This window comes from Arvicanthis niloticus, chromosome 1, assembly GCF_011762505.2.
Source record: "Arvicanthis niloticus isolate mArvNil1 chromosome 1, mArvNil1.pat.X, whole genome shotgun sequence".
NCBI lineage: Eukaryota > Metazoa > Chordata > Mammalia > Rodentia > Muridae > Arvicanthis > Arvicanthis niloticus.
Window position 1 is genome coordinate 12,051,518 of NC_047658.1, and position 18,118 is coordinate 12,069,635.

At 44.5% G+C, this 18,118-nt stretch overlaps 1 protein-coding gene across 4 annotated transcripts in view; it reads right to left on the reverse strand.

Moving 5' to 3' along the window:
* Positions 1–18,118, reverse strand: part of Dpy19l3 (dpy-19 like C-mannosyltransferase 3) — a 69,601-nt gene that overhangs the window by 16,533 nt on the left and 34,950 nt on the right. For all 4 annotated transcript variants that reach the window (XM_076932334.1, XM_034523817.2, XM_076932328.1 and 1 more), the window contains exons 9-16: positions 16,378–16,509; positions 13,880–13,981; positions 11,263–11,336; positions 10,953–11,111; positions 8,044–8,166; positions 7,516–7,627; positions 6,797–6,853; positions 2,711–2,793 (exon numbers count right to left, since the gene is read on the reverse strand). In XM_076932334.1, coding sequence (XP_076788449.1) covers positions 2,711–2,793; positions 6,797–6,853; positions 7,516–7,627; positions 8,044–8,166; positions 10,953–11,111; positions 11,263–11,336; positions 13,880–13,981; positions 16,378–16,509 — 842 coding nt within the window. The remainder of the gene's footprint in view (positions 1–2,710; positions 2,794–6,796; positions 6,854–7,515; positions 7,628–8,043; positions 8,167–10,952; positions 11,112–11,262; positions 11,337–13,879; positions 13,982–16,377; positions 16,510–18,118) is intronic.

Consider the following 18,118-nt stretch of genomic DNA (forward strand, 5'->3'; position numbering starts at 1 on the left):
AGATTAGATGACAATGGAACCAATATTTTTAGAACAATATGAATCTTTCAGTTGCTGAGAAATAAAAAAAAAAAAAAAAAGAAAGAAAAAAAAAGAAAGTAGTAGAAGAAGAAGAAGAAGAAAGCCAAAACAAGCTAAAGGAGCATGCTGACAAAGAGGCTGGCCTGTCCGGGAGAGCGCTGTGAGCTGCCGGGCTCTACTGAGGTCAGTCCCCAGCAGGGAGGAGCAGCACGGTGCTGCCTTCTTTATACTCAGATATCGTCTCACCTATACTTTTGCAGAGCCAGAAATATTGCTTTACATAGGATTTTGAGAGAAAAACTAGAAAGTAAATGTTGGGTCTGAGGCAGTCAGAGCGGAACCTGGGCTCCACTGTGATCGCCTGGATAACTTCTGTAATAATGCACTCAGGAGGCACTGTAATAACTTCTGCAAGTCAGGGAACACAGGCTAAGACGCTAAGGGCAGTAGGCCAGGGGGAGGTCCACCATCTATAGGATGCATCCTATAGCACTTCCTTCAATACTGTCAGGTCACAAACACAGAGGAGCAGGGCTGGAGACGGATCAGTGGCTCAGAGGATCTGAGCTCAATTCCTAGCACCCATGTTGGTGGCTTAGAACACCCTACGACTTTAGCTCTAGGGGATCCAACACCCTTTTCTAGATTCTGTAGGTACCCCCCTACACACACACACACACACAACAAAGACAAAATAAATCTTTAAAAAATATAGACTGAAAGGGCCAGCCTTGCTTCCAGATGCATGAGTCATAAATATCTAATTGATTAGCTAGTACACGAGTAATTAGCTTTTCCTTATGTGAATAAATAACCTTTTCCTATTTACAATAAATACTGAAAGCATTGTTTACTCCAATATTACCCATCATGATTTAAAGTTAATAAATAAAGATGAAGTGCTGTTCCTCACTAGAAACATGCCAAAACTTATACTCATGTCAGTCAAATTCAGTCTGACACTGAGACAAAACCACAGACATTTAAGTCTCTATAAAACCCATGTGTGGTCCTCAGGAGACCTAAGCTACCAAGCAGCTGCCATCTCTGAAGTTGAAGCAGTGCTGACCAGTACTGGCCAGTATGCACTGTCATGGTAGGTACCTTCCAGGCTGGTGCTAAAATCCTAACTGGCGGAGATAGCAGACAATGCCTTGCAGGCTCACCTATGGTGTGCAAGTGACTTTTACCTGGGGCACACAGGTGACCTGTGCTTACAAAGCAGGAGAGCTTGCTCTACAGGGCTTGGGCGAGCTGCTCAGGTAGGCAAGTTTAATTTGCTAGCCGGAGTCACAGTCCCTTTGAAACACACCACTATCATCCTGAGGCTGGAGGATGAGGTAAAGCAACCAAGTTTGGGCAAAAGAAGGAAAAAAGAAAAGCAAAACAAACAAACAAACAAACAGAAAGAAAAGAAAGAAAGAAAGAGACAAAGGAAAAGAAAAAGCAAAAATCCAAACCAAAAGAAAAAAACAAACCCACCACCACCGCCACCCCCCCAACAACAATAAACCCAAAACTAAGAACAATATCACACCAGGGCTTTCTGATGGTTGTTTTGTATGTGAACATCTGCTCTACGGGCTAGAGAGATGACACAGTGGCTGAGAGCACTTGTTCTTTCAGATGCCCTGGCTCAATTCTGATCACCCGCATGACAGCGGGGGCACCCGACACACACTCAGACAAAACATCCACACACATAAAAATATTACTAAAACAATTTTAAAAAGAAAAATGCCTTACTTTCTAATTAATTAAATTTAAAAAATTTGAGACAGGGTCTTTCTGTAGATGAAGCTGGCCTTGAACTCACAGACTCCCACCTGCCTCTACCTTCCAAATGCAGGGATTTAAGGCATGCACTCCCATGTCCAGCTAAGAAAAAAATGTTTTCAATAGAACAAGATGAAATTTTCTTTAAGCCAAAGACTTCGGCAGTGAGCTCTGATTTGGAAACAAGGAAAGGACATTTACATGTGTAGACATTTTCATGTGTAGAGTATTGACAGCAAGTATGAACAGGATTCAGATGAAAACAATAAAGATAAAAAAGCAAAAAGCAGGAATGTGAGTGACGTAAACTTGTAAATATGTGCGTGCATCTATGTGGGGGCACAGGCATGTGAATGTGGTTGTTTGGGGAGGCCAGCAGCTGGATGCCCTGAAACTAGAGTTACTGGTGGCTGCAAGCATCCAGGGGTGGGAGCTAGGACATTAACTTGGGTCCTTGGCAAGAGCAGTACATGCTGGAAACTGCTAAGCCTCGTGGGTAAATAAACCTTACCCTTACTTCTGCTGCTTTTGCGAGTTTATTTTCTGATTTCACTTTCCACTTCAAATGAGTGATTTCCTCCCTTCAGGGACTGCAGCTGCAGAGAGTCCTTTTGTTGTTTAAAGTCAGGGTCTTGTTGTGTAGCCTAGGCTGGCCTTGAAACTCACGGCCTCTTCCTCCGCCTCTGCCTCTGTGCTGGGATTATAAGTGTGGGCTAGCTACCACACCCAGCTAGGACAGTTCTTGAAAGGAAGAGTTGCTTTCAAATTCATAGTTTTAAAGAAAATCTTGACTAAAAATGATGTTTATTAAATATTAGAAAATAAACAAACTTTCCCCTCAAACAAATGAGTGACAGTCGACTTTAGAAGGGCATTCAAGGTTTCAAACTTAAGAAGAAAAAGTTCCTCTTACTTAATCCAGTTCATCAGTTCCACTGTATCTGGGTCATAGAATTCTTTCAACTCGGAGAGTTCATCCATCATTCCTGGCCAGGACTGAAATTAAAAACAAAACAAAAGCAAAAATGCACCCCTGTAGCTGTCACTAAGATTAAGTAACAGAAAGAGAAACTGTAGACGTACTCAGGAGGCACACACCAAGGGCAGCTGCAGCCCAGAGCGGCTTCACCTCTGCACCAGTCTGCACAGGTGAGCCGGAGGCCTGAGAGTTTCCAGTTATCTCTGAAGCTCTTACACACACACTTTTATGTGGTGGTGTAAGTGTAAAGTAAGACTTTATTTATGCAACAACAACAAGAACACTACTTCTGTTGAGTTTGGAGAGATGGCTCTGTGGCTAAGAGCACTGGCTGCTCTTGCAGGAGGACAGACCCGGGTTCAGTTCCCAGGACCCACAATGGCAGCTCACAGGCAAATGTAATTCAGCTCCAGGTGATGTGCTGCCCTCTTCTGGCCTTCGTGGGTGTTGCATGCATGTGATGCACAGGCTTACAAACACATGGATGGATCAAGGCTTTCAATACAGGGTATCATCCTGTCCCCAAGGGTATCACAAGACAGACAGACGGTGCAGCTGGGAGCATCACCATCAGATCTGTTGGTGGCTGACTAAGTAGCAAAGCCGTGCCTTGGAACTTGCTTCTAAATGCAGCCCCTTCTTGCCGCATTGTCATGACTCTATATTCTGGTGCTAGAAATCTGGGCAAATGGCTTGGTACATGTTAACAGATATGCTGTCACGATAGGAAAGGATGGCTGGAATCAGACTCTCCAGGAGCACCTAATGTATTAGACTGTATTATTTCGGCCATTGGTCAGCTCATGTCACTTACGGTTATGCAGACTGAGTATAAAAAGAACATTCCCATCCACCTCTCATCTAACGTAAATTCTAGTTCATTAGTCAAATAAATCTTAGTTATTCTCGAATGATGATGGACCAGGTACCACTTCCCCCATTGATTCTTATTTTGAGATAGATTTATTACTCTGTAGCCCAGGCTAGCCTCAAACTCTTGACTTACGCTACTAAATACTTTGGGGATTAAATCTGTGGTTCCCATTACTGGATAATCAACAAGACACAACATTTTATTTAATATAATGTTCCAATTATTTTTGTCTATCTGTGAATTCAATGGGCATTGGACAGTATTAGATAATTTTCTAATGTAAAAGTTGTGGGTGCTGAAAGAATGTTACATCTAGTCTGTCTTGAGGGAAACTCCTTAAATGATGTGCAAATAAAAACTAAATGTCACTTTTTAACAGGATGCAACAGATTAGCTGGGATTTCAACAATCCAATAAGCTAATCAAAACCAGGGTAAAGGCCTTTAATCTCTGGTTCTAAGGAGCCTAGCTCATGCCTTCCCCTTTGAACAGGATTATCCTAGAGAAAAGAACATGGCCCACATTGTAACTGCCAGTAAAACTCAAGTCAGGCTTTGAATAAATACTCATGTCACTTTCAGAAAGTCCTCACGGCTGGCCCCGACGGAAAAGTTTGAGTGTCAGGGGAAACTCCTCATGTCTACATTGTTCTCCGGTCTGAGACTTTACAATTCTTTCTTTAAAAGACAAAACCTCACTCACTCTGTAGCCCAGGCTGTCCTGGAACTCACTCTGTAGCTCAAGCTGTCTTGGAACTCACTCTGTAGCCCAGGCTGTCCTAGAACTCACTCTGTAGCAGTCTGTCCTGGAACTCACTCTGTAGCCCAGGCTATTCTGAAACTCACTCTGTAGTTCAGACAGACCTGGAACTCACTCTGTAGCCCAGGCTGGCTGCTAAACTAACAGAGATGCCCTGCCTATGCCTCCTAATGCTGGGATTAAAGGCATGAACCACCGTGCCTGGTTTTACTTTGCAGGTTTTGAGTTGAAGTAGCTGAAGGACTTCATGTAGCGTGAGTAGAGGAATCAGGCCACCGGCCCACTGGAACCCTGACTTTCTGACCCCAGGACCACTGCTGGCAGCAGCAGTGAGCTGGGTTTTCCTAGTGCTTTCCCTGGTCCCCTATAGCAGTGGTCCTCAGAGGTGAGGGATTGTTCTCAGAGGGCGGGATGTATGCACCGTGCTGGAAATGACAGGCTGCCACAGGGAGGGAGGAGCGGTCAGCATCAAGGGGGTAGAAGGTAGGTACTTTGTTACTCAATCTGCTTGGTGCAGGCCAGCAGCCCAGGACATGGTTATCCCGGGATAAAGTCCTAGGAAGCACAATAGGCTTTGCAAACTTGATGCCTCCACACCATTGCCATGGCTGAAACATGAGCTTCTGACTCAGGAGGTCTGGGGCAGCCCACACCTTGCATTTCTCAACTCACCGCCTTAGCCAGGGTTAAGAGCCACAGCTCTAGAGCATGCTTTATTTGTTCTCTAAACCTTCCTATAGCTTATCCCCAAGTCCTTAAACAGCTTTACAGAAGAAATCCACTAGATTTCAACAGGTAGTGAAGACAGAAAAGCACTCAACCTACAAACACACACACACACACACACACACACACACACACATCCATACATACTCACACTATGCACACACACACATATACACATACACACACACATATCCATACATACTCACACCATGCACACACATACACCCATACAAATATACCCATATTCACATATGCATACAAACACAGATATACACAGACAGGCATACATACTTAAACATGTATGAACACACACACACACACACACACACACACACACACACTGAGTCAGTCCCCAGTCCTGTACTACCTTGCTCACACAGCTGTAGTGGGGACACCAGGACGATGCTGACCTTCCTGAGGTTCAACCCACATACTTCCATGTAAAGGAGAAGCTGCCAAGTTGCTCACAAACCATTTAACCTTGTTTCACTTATTAACATACAAGAGTATAAACTTCCTGGAGCTGATGGCCTCTGCCTGTGACAGCAGCTGTTCTGACAGGACACTGGCTATCAAATATGGTTCCCAAGCCTCAAGCCTTTGGTTTATAGAACCTCATGTTATAACAGAAGCAGTCTGGAGGCCGAGTTGCAGGCTGACTCTCTTGACCACCCTGACAAACTGGGGCCACTCCACAGTAGCCTCCAGTCTACTGCTCTAACTTAAAACCACACAAAAAAATGGCAGATCTCTGAGTTCAAGGCCAGCCTGGTCTACAGAGTGAGTTTCAGGACAGCCAGGACTGCACAGAGAAACCCTGCCTCAAAAAAAAAAAAAAAAAAAAAAAAAAAATCAAAACAAAATAAACAAATAAATAACAACAATAAATAAATATATATATACATATACATATATGTGTGTGTGTGTGTGTATGTATGTATGTTTGGGTTTGGTTTAAGAGTTCAATCAGATGAAATATTTTGTACCATTTTCCCAGGTGATAATTCAAGGCCTATAAATCTCAAAAATGTTACACAAAAGAATCATCATCAAGTGGCCAGAGTGTCTCTGAGGTGCCTTGGGACTCTTCCAGATCAGCTAAAGGAGAATGTGCTATTTCTCACGGTTTCATTAACATGTCTCTGGGGGGGGGGGAGGGGTGTCAGCCTTTCTTTTTGTTGTCTAGTTTTTGTTTGGGTCTCACTAGGAAGCCCAGGCTAGCTTTGAACTCTAGATCCTCCCATCCTAGCTTCTGTGTTGAGATTATTAGTGTGCAACACCACACCCTGCCCCAAACACTAACCTTACATTGTTATTACACGTGTCCAGCCCTCCTGAAGACATGTATCTAATAAAATGAGCACGTTAAAGTCAGCCCTAGCTTAAAACCACTCACTCTACATAAACCAGTCAACAGGAGAAATTTGTTCTGCCTTCTTTGTTTCAAAATAGATCTGAAAACATTTTCAAAATCTTGCTTCCAGTAAGAGTTGAATTTTTTTTTTTCTTTTCTGAATGGCCTTTTTACTCTAATGCTTAATGCCTAAAAATTAAGGGTTTTTAAACCCTGATCTCCCTATCAATGCCAACTCAGCAGGATTTGAAGGCAGCCTTTACATACCACAGCCCCTCTGCTGCTAACTGAAGAAGGATCGCCTTACCTTACAGCACAGGTACAGCAGGGTGAGGACAGGCACTGAGTACCGCAGGACCCAGATCTGTGGGACAAAGACCTATTTAGATTACATGGCTCTGGACCTCCTGGGCCTCAAGTCTGACTCTGAGCATGGATGCTGTCTACCGTCCTGCCACCCAATGAGTATAGAGGGCAGAGCGGTTCTCCGTCATAGGCTGCTCAGCCTTAACATGCAGATGCCCGTAAATTCTTTTTAGGAGAGTATCTTATATAATAATTGTAATTCTGGACAACGGAACTATTGGAAAGTTTTAATTATGCTTTTTATTACATTCCTAAGTTCTGTATATAGTGAACATATCTGACATGTAAAAATATAAGTGAATTAAAAAATGTAATTGGTGACTAGACTGTGATTCATTCCTGCCTCGAGTCCTGCCCTGACGGACTGCGACCTGGGACATGTAAGCTAAGTAGAGTTGCTTTTGGTCATGGTGTTATATCACAGCAACAGAAAGCACACCAAAACAGAGGGGGACTCAGAGGTGTGAGGGAGCTAGGAGAGAATACTGAGGAGGAACTAGAGTACATTACACACGTGTATGAAAATGTCAAAAAACCTAAATGAATTATAAAGGATAATCCGCTCTATGCAACGCTCGGTGCCCACGGAAATGCTAAAAGGAGCTGACACGGAAGAACCCTCACAGCTCACTTCCAACTGACAGACAGGACGACACTGACCCTCTTTGGGTTACAGAGATGAACCAGCCTCAGGAGCAGTTCCCAGATCTCAGAGCTGCAGAGGCCGAAGGACGCGAACACGCACATGTGGGAGGTCCACAGGTACTTCATCCTGCAAGGAGAGCGAGCACAGGTCATTGGCTGTGGGACGGACGGCCTGGCGAGTGAGAACAAGCAAACTGGGAGCTCACACAGTGACCACATAGCCCTGTCTGTGGCCTGGCGAGTGAGAGTAAGCGAGCGGGGAGCTCACACAGTGACCACATAGCCCTGTTTGTGCAGAAGCCATCGGCGCGAGCGGGACTCATCCAGTCAATCACCCTCTAGGCATGATCATACGTGAGTCCTACTGGACAATGTTTGCAGCTAAGAAAAACCCTGGTGCTAATGCTTCACAGAGAGAAGAGAGGATGGAAGGGCAGATCCGTAGGAACAGAATCAGCAACAAAGACGGCTGTCAGATGATCCTGCTAGATAACATTAAAGAGCTGTCAAGTTTTATAAAGAAATCAGGTAAGATGGAAGTACCTCATAGTACTCAACGCCAGGACCCCAAACAGAATGGTATGGATCAGGTTGTATGCGGCTTCTGGCTTCAGGTCAACCGCACGCTTTCTTGTCTGATCCACCGACTGCAGACTTGTGGAATCACTGGAGAAAACAGACAATGAGCAACATTAAATCTGGATGTGTAGCGGCGGTGACTTGGGTAAACCTTGTCATTTCCCCTACAAGGAAATGAATCGGCACCTGTCGGTGTGGAATCTGAGACTTGAGATCGCAATATGAACTTCATTGCATTTTTGTTTGCATTGTTTTTGAGGCAGGGTCTCACTATGTAGCTCAGGCTGGATTTGGACTCATTTCTCCTGCTTCAGTTTCCCGAGCGTTACAGGTGCAGGAATTAGTTTTTGTTTTTGTTTTTTTTTTTTTTTGCTTTTTTTTTTTTTTTTTTTTTTTTGCTTTTTGAGACAGGGTTTCTCTGTGTAGCCCTGGCTGTCCTGGCACTCACTCTGTAGATCTGTAGACCAGGCTGGCCTCGAACTCAGAAATCCGCCTGCTTCTGCCTCCCAAGTGCTGGGATTAAAGGCGTGAGCCACCACCGCCCGGCAGGAATTAGTTTTTATACCTTTCTGTTTAGTTTTTACTTTTGTTTTATCGTATGAGTGTTTTGGCTGTATGCACATGTGCACCATGTGCATGCCTGGTGTTCCTGGAGTTCAGAAGAGGGCAATGGATCGTTTGGGGCTGGTTTTACAGATGGTTGTGAGTGCCATGTGAGTGCTGGTAACCGGGCCAGTGCTCCTAACCTCTGATCAAGCTCTTTGGCTTCCGTTTTAAAACAGTTTTTTTAAGAAGTCATACTCCAGAGGCTGGAGAGATGGTTCATGGGTTAAGAGCACTGATTGCTCTTCCGGAGGACCTGGGTTTGTTGCCCAGCCCTGTACGGCAGCAGTCCGTAACCCTAGCTCCAGAGGACCCAGCTCCTCCTTCTGGCCTCTAAGGGTACTGCAAATGTGTTAACACAGGCATAACACACCAGCAGAACACCCATACAAATAAAATCAAAATAAATAAATCTTAAAAAAAAAGAAAAATCAGCCAGGTACTGTTGGCGCACACTTACACAAAGGCATGTGGAGTTTGAGGCCAGCTGGAACAAATCCAGGACATATAAATCCTATCTCAACTCCCCCCTCAGCCCCCTAAACCCCCAAATCACTGTCTGACCACTGAGTTAGCACACGTTAAGAAACTACCACTTTTAAATTAACAAGCTGCTTTCCCTCACAAACCTCCACCAGGCAGATGAGGCTCCATCAGTGCCTTCATCTGCAGTCATACAGCAAACCAGCTCCAGATGCACCCACATTCACGGCGAGCTCAACACACTTGGCAGTCAACTTGGATATAGCCTGGGTCCTGCCTACACCTATGCACTGCAGTGACATCAACTGTGTTATCCAGACCAACTTCCTGTTTCCAGGAGCTAAGCCTTGAGTCTGCAGACTGCATAGCTGATGAAGTATTGTCATAGTTCCTTTTAAGACAGATTTTTATTTCTGTGTCTGTGTGTGAGTTCCTGAGGTGGCCAGATGAGGCCACCAGGTTCCCTGGAACTGGAATCACAGTTTGGGAGCTTTGCAACACAGGTGCTGAGAACTGAACTCAGGTTTTCTGGAAGAGCAGCCAGTACTCTTACCCACCGAGCACCTCCCAGGCCCTGCTTTATTCTTGATAATCATAAGGCTAGAGGGATCCAGACTCATGCTAACCACAGTTTTCCTGCCTGGAAATCACAGCTTACTGGCATTTTAAATGGTTATGGAACTACACAGAAAAGGGCCTCGTCACGTTCTCACGAGTGACAGTTGCTTCAACTTTTTAACTCTTTCACTGAAATACGGATTGTAAATGCAAAACCCATCAGCTTGATCGGAGGTAAAAACCCCCTTTACACTCCCTGATACTTTCTTTGGTAGACTGGGAGATGTGTTACACTTTAAATTCAGGCAATGAGTGCAGAACGGTTTCAGTAAACACTCATAATTATGGCCCATACCAAATGTATGAACTTTCAAATGACACCCAAGGGAACAAATGAACAATGACTAACTATGCTTCTGGTACTCTGGGCCTTGGGCATGCTAGACAAGTGATGGACCATTGGGCTAATTTCTTTTCCCTTGTTATTTTGAGTCTAAGTTGCCCACCTTGGCCCTGAACTCATTTTAGTGCACAGTGGTCTTGAACTTATGATCCTCCTGCCTCGGTCTCCCGAGTAATTAGGCTTACAGATCTGTGTCACCAAATACAAAGTTCTCAATTGAGAATCGTGTGATGGAGTTACCAAAAAAGATCACAGGCACACACACACACATGCACACGCATGTGCACGCACACACAAACAAACTGCCCCCAAACAAAAACAAAACCCCACATTTTCAGTTAGTTCAGTTAGTTCAGTTATTCTGTATTGTGCCACACTGTGGTTCTGCTGGTCGCAGGACCTAGGCGGCATGTGCCTAATGTAGAAGGAGAAAGAAGAAAACTACGTGGAGCTAGTCACTGAAACCAAACCAGACTCATGAATCAATACCAACATCAGGAAGTGACATCTGATGCCCATAAAAGGGTCTTGGTTTTCTATACTTAGTGTGGTTTTCACACTGTTACCCAGCAGCTACAGGAGGTCTTCCTATCCGACAGGAAAGGAGACAGAAGTAAAGGAGACAGAAGTACTAATAGGTTACCGGACTCGCCAGAGATGGACATGCCCAAGCTCTGCAGAAATCAACCCACTTAGTGCTTGTCTACCTAAACTGGGTGTGACCTCTGTGTTTGCTGTTCACATTTTCATCCTCTCTCCCTCCCTTTCCCCTCTCCTCCCCCATCTCCCATGGAGAAAAACTTCATCAAAGTGTTAAAAGTCCTACCTGAGATTATGAAAGGCCACAACGGATGCTGTGACCACTGTGACCAACAGGACAAACATGTATGCGTAAAAAAGCAGTGTCTCTGACAGCCGTTGGAATGTGTTGAGAGGCAGGAGGCCAAAGGCTTCTTCACACAGATAGAGATTTGCATCGAAATCCCTGGGGAAGGAAGGCAGGGTAAGAAATTACATCAAGACGGGCAAGGAAACTTCAGGGCAATGCCAAAGGCCTCAGGACTCCAGGTGAAAGCCTCCACGGCTTCTGTTTGTGTCTGAACTACACTGCAGGCACGCTCTCACGTACGTCCTACCTTGTTGCTCCAAACCCAAATTTGGCCTTCAGAAATTTAAAGATGTGTTCGTCTGACTTCAGGTTGAGAATTTTCTATTAGGAAGACAGAAAAGGAAATGAGCTATCAGTGTCCTGGGCGTGGCTCCTGACGGCCTGTGATGAATGTGGCTCCCCAGACTCACAGAGCCGCCTCCCCTCCCCTCCCCTTTAAAAGGTTCCCCCTGATTCAAACATCTGCACAAACTCAGCCGGTGAAACAGATAAAAGAAAGGTGGCCTTTTTCAGTTTTATATCAGAAAATCAACAAAATGATTTGAAGTCTCAAGCAGGGAGGCAGCCCATGTGGCTGTCAGGTTTTGGTTCTGGGGACACAAATGACTCATTCACATATAACTCTGAACAGAAGTAAAGTTAAGGTGTAGCCACCCCAACTCCAGTGTTAATCATTAGTGATTGTAATATTAATTGATATAATTTAATTTTTTATTTATGGACTATGAAAATCCACATAATACAAACAGTGGGGGCTGGAGAGATGGCTATACTATATACAAGAGCCTATACTGCTCTTGAAGCAGACCGGGTTCCTAGCACCCAAATAGGGTGACTCAAAACTGTAGTAACTTGAGAGGATCTGACGCCCTCTCCTGGCCTTCATGGGCACTGCACTCATATGCACAGACCCACCCACAGACACACACCACAAAACAAGTGGGAGACTGGGGAGATGGCTCAGCACTTAACACCACTGTCTGATCTTCCAGAGGACACAAGTTTGATTCCCACCACCCACATGGCGGCAGATAGCCACCTGTAACTCTAGTCCAGGGGATCTGATGCCTCTCCTGGAGCTCCAGGTATACATGTGGACATATACTAAACATACATGTGGTGCACTGACATACATGCATGCAAAATACCCATATACATGAAATAAAAATTATAAAATAAAAAACAAAATCAAATAGGGCAAGGAAGTCCAAGTGGTGTACCCCAAGGAAAGTCTGCCCTCAGAAAACAGAACTGAACAACAGCAACAACAAAACATTAAACAGAGTTATGCTCTAGATCACTTAAATAAAAATCTTAATAAAGTGGGAGGCAGAGGCAGGCAGAGCTCGTGCCAATTCCAGGCCAGTCTATCCTGCACAGTGACCAGGTTACTTAATGACTTACTCTACTATCTAGTTATTTTTAACTCATTTTGGCGGAACTAGGACCTGGGACTCTGTGCATACTGAGTTCATACACTACCCATGATGACATCTTAGTCTGGGGTTGTCCATTTTAACTTAGCAAAAATGAACTCATATTTTCTTTTGAATAACTACCACTACCACCACCACCACAACAACAAATGATCACCCGAGTAAAACTTGCCTCGTGAGGCACGGAAATTCACACTTATAATCCCGGCACAGGGGTGGCTGGGACAGTAGATATGGAGTTCAAGGCCAGCTAGGTTATACCCTATCTCAAAAATCTCCCAAAAAAGACAAATAGAAAATAATCATTTAAAAATTTATTATAGTGCTAATAGGCAATATTTAATGTTTTTACAATTGAACCTTAATTGCTAAGAGTTCACAGGGGCACTGTGCTGGTTAGTTTCACGAGAGGAGGGACCTCAACTGAGAAACGCCTCCATAGGACTAGGTTACAGGCAAGCCTGGAGGGTGTTTCCTTTTTCTTTTTTCCTTTTTTATTTTCTGAGACAGGGTTTCTCCGTATGCAGGCCTGACTGTCCTGGAACTCGATCTGTAGACTAGGCTGGACTCAAACTCAGAGAGATCCAAGGCACGTGCCACCACTGCCTGCTGGGCATTTTTAAATTAGTGATTGATAAGGGAGTGCCCAGGCCATTGTGGGTGGGGCCACCCCTTGGCTGGTGGTCCTGGGTCCTGGGTCCTGGGTCCTGGGTCCTATTAAGAAAGCAGGCTGAGCAAGACAGGGAGAGCAAGCCAGTAAGCAGCACCCTTCCACGGCCTCTGCATCAGCTCCTGCCTCCAGGTTCCAGCCTTGTTTAAGTTCCTGCCTTGGCTTCCCTCAATGCACACTGACTAGGGATGTTGTAAGCTAAATAAACCTTTTCCTCTCCAAATTGCTTTTGGTCAGAGTGTCAGGACAGCCGTAGTAACCATAACTAAGACAGATTCTGTGGTGATTTGACTGAGATGTCCTCCATTGTCCCAGGCATTTGAACACTTGATGCATAATTAGTGACACTGTTTGAGGAGGCTCAGGAGGTGTGGCCTTGATGCAAGAAGTGTGCTGTCACTGGGGGTGGGCTTTATGAGCTCCCAGCTTGTAAGAGGTGTGCACTCAGTCTGCTTGGCCCACCACTTTGGACAGTAACCCCCTTGAACTGTTAGGCCAAATAAACTGTTCTTTAAGTGGCTTTGGCCATGGTGTTTGTTACAGCGACAGAAAAGCAACTAATACAGACATGTCCTGAACAGGAGGAGAATGAATTAAAACCAACAGACCCCAGTGTGGCTCTCCCTAGGTCTACCATGACTCTCAGTAATTCACGTATGCCTTATAAATGAGAACTAGTCCTAATTAAAAGTTCAAAGCTTAACTGTAATACCATATACACATTTCACAAATAGATTAAATCTCACTTATTAACTTACCTTAATAACGCTGTTGAGAAAAAGTGTCAAACAGAAAACTAGAAGCAAATGCAACAGCAGTTTCCAAATTCTAGTCAGGAAGGATCCAGTCTTCAAGTTTTTCTAGAAATTGAAAAAAATTATTTTAATTTTAAATTAGCATTTAAATAAACTTCAACATTACTATAAGCATTTGAGATTGCTTGACGATTTAAAATGCTGGCTCGTGTAACATACACAGGTAAATGTATATAGAAAAACAACCCTACTTCATGGGGTCTCTTTTACTTAATTTTAATAATTCTATACGTGATCTGAAACGGGGGCGGGGGAGGGTGGGCACTGGTGGTTGAAGGTCTAAGCAGGGATGTGGGTGAGAAGGGTATGGGGAGCTGGTGAGATAAGACTTAAGGGTGTTTGAAAAGCCTTGTGGGAATCTACTACTTTGTAAGGTAATTTTAAAATGTAACTAAATAAAGCAGCAGTCTGAACAGAGGTCACCTGCATGGGTGAAAAGGCTGCCCAGAGAAGACTCAGGTTATTCAATGGAAATCCCAGTCAACACATGGGATTTCTCCCTATGAGTTACTGGACAGGAAGACCACACCCAGAAGACCCTAAGACAACATGAGTCCTTGGCTGTCCCCTGTAACAGATGTTAGGCCCTACTGGGGAAGCCATCCCACATGTGGGTTGTAGAGACATGAACTGGAGCTGAATGGGAAGCCTTCTCAGCAGGCGAGCTTTCATGGTGCAGGACAGTGATCTGCAGGCTGTTGCAGGGTCAAGACTTCATGTCCTACCCAGCACTGACCTGACATGCCTGCCAGGCATGGCGCTCTCACTGGTGTGATGGCAGCATGGCTGGTATGGGACCAACCAACTGCTTTCTGATTGGATGAGGTCTGTTCACCAGGAGGGAAGTCATGACCAGTTCTGTAAACTTAAAAAGCAGCACATGGCTGGAGAGGTCATTAGTCCTGGGGAAAACCTCAGGCTGCTGTTCTGTGGAATGGCCGTGTCTTCTGAATATTTACCTTCATAGCTACACATCTGTGCTGCTCTCAAGCTTGGTCAAAGAAGCTTCTCTTTGTAGTGGGCTGTGGTTAATGCGGAGACTCACAGCTGACCTAAGTATTCAGAATTACCGACTCTAGGTGTTTAGCCTTAAATGAGGTACCTGTATCACACCCTCACCAAGGCTCAGGGAATGCCAGGACAGAGCGGGTGGGAAGAATGTGACAGTGGGGGAGGGGAGTAAAGCTCTAAAATGCTACGTTCTCATGAATTCACATTCACAAGAAGGGGGTGGCTACCTTCATCTGAGCGGCATGACATAAGTCAGACACAGTCCCTGTGTGGATGGGGGCGTGGCTCAGGAGGCTCACTCCCAGCTGAGGAGCTACTGGCAGTTGATGGCTGATGGGAGACGGGCAGTCATAATTCAGAGGATATGGCTCCCACTAGGCTGCCCAGGCTGCAGTGGACACCCCCCCCCCCATGGCCATTTGCATAAGGTTAGCACTAATTAGATTTAGCAGGTAATTTTATAAATAAAAGACAAAGTTGGAAAGGGGACCTGTTGGGAGTGTCTGAGGAGAGACTGAAGGGTCACGAATGGAAGAATATATGATCAAAATATATTACATACCTGTATGAAATTCTTAAAGAATTAAAAATACACATAAGAGAATTTTACATGATAATTTAATAGCTTACAAGGTGCCCCATGCCCTTGTAAGTTTTGTTTGGAATTCTTTGAATTTTAAAAAGTTTATTTTAATTCACTTCAATAACACTAAGAGGGCAAGTGAAGCCAGGAAAGGGTGGCGTCATCACAAACAGCAAGGGTTCCAGACCTGAAAGGCTGTGACTGACACACTGGCACTACTGATTATACATACAATTTTTTCTTTCTTTTATTGCAGCTTTACATCTGTGACAGATAATAACATAATTCAAATAAGCGACCTTGGCTAATGGTTGGATTAAGGTTTCAATTGCATAAGAAGCCATCACTGCTAAAAGGGAAGAATGACCTGAGACAGCTTGAAACAACAGTTTCACTTCAAAAGTGAAAGTGCACTTTAAAGAAGTGGATGTAACCCTGCTGGTGCTCTGTACTGGGAACTGGGTCAGGTTTTCCTTTGAATTAAAAATGAAAATAAGGTCCAGTGAGCCACACAATCAAAAATAGATTTTATACAGCTGGAGAAATGGCTCAGCAGTTAGAATCATGTACTATTCTTGCAGAGAACCCCTTGGTTCCCAACATCCACTTTAGGCAGCTCACAACCAGATCCAGGGGATCTGGTGCCCTCTTCAGGCCTCCATAGGAACTGTACTCATGTGCACATTCACAAAACACAGACACACATACACAGATACACACACACACACACACACACACACACACACACACGGAAGGAGAGAGGGAGAGAGGGAGTGAGGGAGGGAAAAAAGAGAGAGCTAAAAATTAAAATCTTACAATATCATTTATAAAAATTAAAAAGTCCTACCTGAAGTTTTCTTACAATCAATACTGAAAGGTTAAAACTGATGAGCAAGGATCCCAGAATCATGGAGTTAAAAAACTGAAGCGTGCAGACGAGGAGCAGGCAGCTTATCTGTATGCCGTACAGCCAGGTGGCCTACAAAGAAGCAGATGGATGGAGATCTCCTCAGGAGAGCAAGACACGGGACAGTGTTCACACCTCAGGTTACAAGCAGAAAGCATACCTAGCTCCAAGAATCCCGTCTCTAAAAGGACACCCCATTGTATAAATTCCATTTGTTTCTCACCTCCAATGACAGAAAAAGTTTTAAATATGTCTATTTATGTGTGTGTGTGTGTGTGTGTGTGTGTGCACGCGTGTCTTCATGTGAGTCTGAGCCTGCCATACTTCCCACTGTGACCATAATAGACAGAACCTCTGAAACTGTAAGCCAGCCCCATTTAAATGTTTGCCTTTATAAGACTTGCCTTGGTCATGGTATCCATCTCTTCATAGCAATGAAACGTTATGACATCTTTTAAAAAAATGAATTGATTATTTTTCAATTCCATACCCATATAGACTTGTGCAAAATGGCAATTTTGTGGAGCACCAGTTCTGACCCGTTATGGCTGCAAACTTTGATCCTCATAGAAGACCAGTCTGGGGCTGAGAGATGGCTCAGCGGTTAAGAGCACTGACTGCTCTTCCAGAGGTCCTGAGTTCAATTCCCAGCAACCACATGGTGGCTCACAACCATCTGTAATGGGATCCAATGCCCTCTTCTGGTGTGTCTGAAGACAGCGACAGTGTGCTCATATACATAAATAAATCATTAAAAAAGAAGAAGAAGAAGAAGAAGAAGAAGAAGAAGAAGAAGAAGAAGAAGAAGAAGAAGAAGAAGAAGAAGAAGAAGAAGAAGACCAGTCTGCTTCAAGCATAGTGAAGTGAGGCCTGTGGGCTCTGCCTTGCCTGGTGTCACCAGGAGCTCAGGGCACAGGATGACAGTGGTTTTTAGGATTATACTGTACCTAACTATACACAGACAAACATTAAACAGAACACTAATTGATAGGAAGGCAGGACCAACAACAAAACCCAACACAGTTACCAACAGGGAATGTGGGGTCCAACTGGAGTCTAACATTTCATACAAACTGCATACAGTGTACTATACAGTGTAATTTTCTCACACCAATGACTATGCTGTGTAAACTTGAACTTTAATAGCTGCATAGCTGTGAAGATCTGACTCTGAAATATATCTCCAAGCACAGGCTTATGCTTTGAAGGCTGGTGGTGCCTTAAAAAATTTGGGGAGAGGGAATTACATACATGTACACAGTAAATATGATCACATTTAGCCTGTCTCTATCCTATGACTCCCAATATGCTCCCTTCCAAATTCAGGTCTTTGTTTTGTTTCTGATAACCCATTAAGTCTAGTTAGTGCTTCCATACGTGCATGGGCATTCCATATGTGCCCATATGTGTGTGAGGTATCCATCAGAGCGTGGAAGACCCACCAGGGCCACGTCCTCAGTACAGAATGAGGCTCCCTTGCTCAGCAACTACCCACTGCCAGCAGCTACTGAGGAGGAGGCAGGGCCTTGATGCCAGGATCTTGGCTGGCTTGTTCTTGTGTGGGTCTTGTGCAGGCAATAACAGCTGACAGAGCTGAGTCTTTGAGAGATGGGCCCAGCAGTGAAGAGAGCCACTATGACCATCAGCAGCTATACCCGGCTCTGGTTCTGATCTGCTGCCT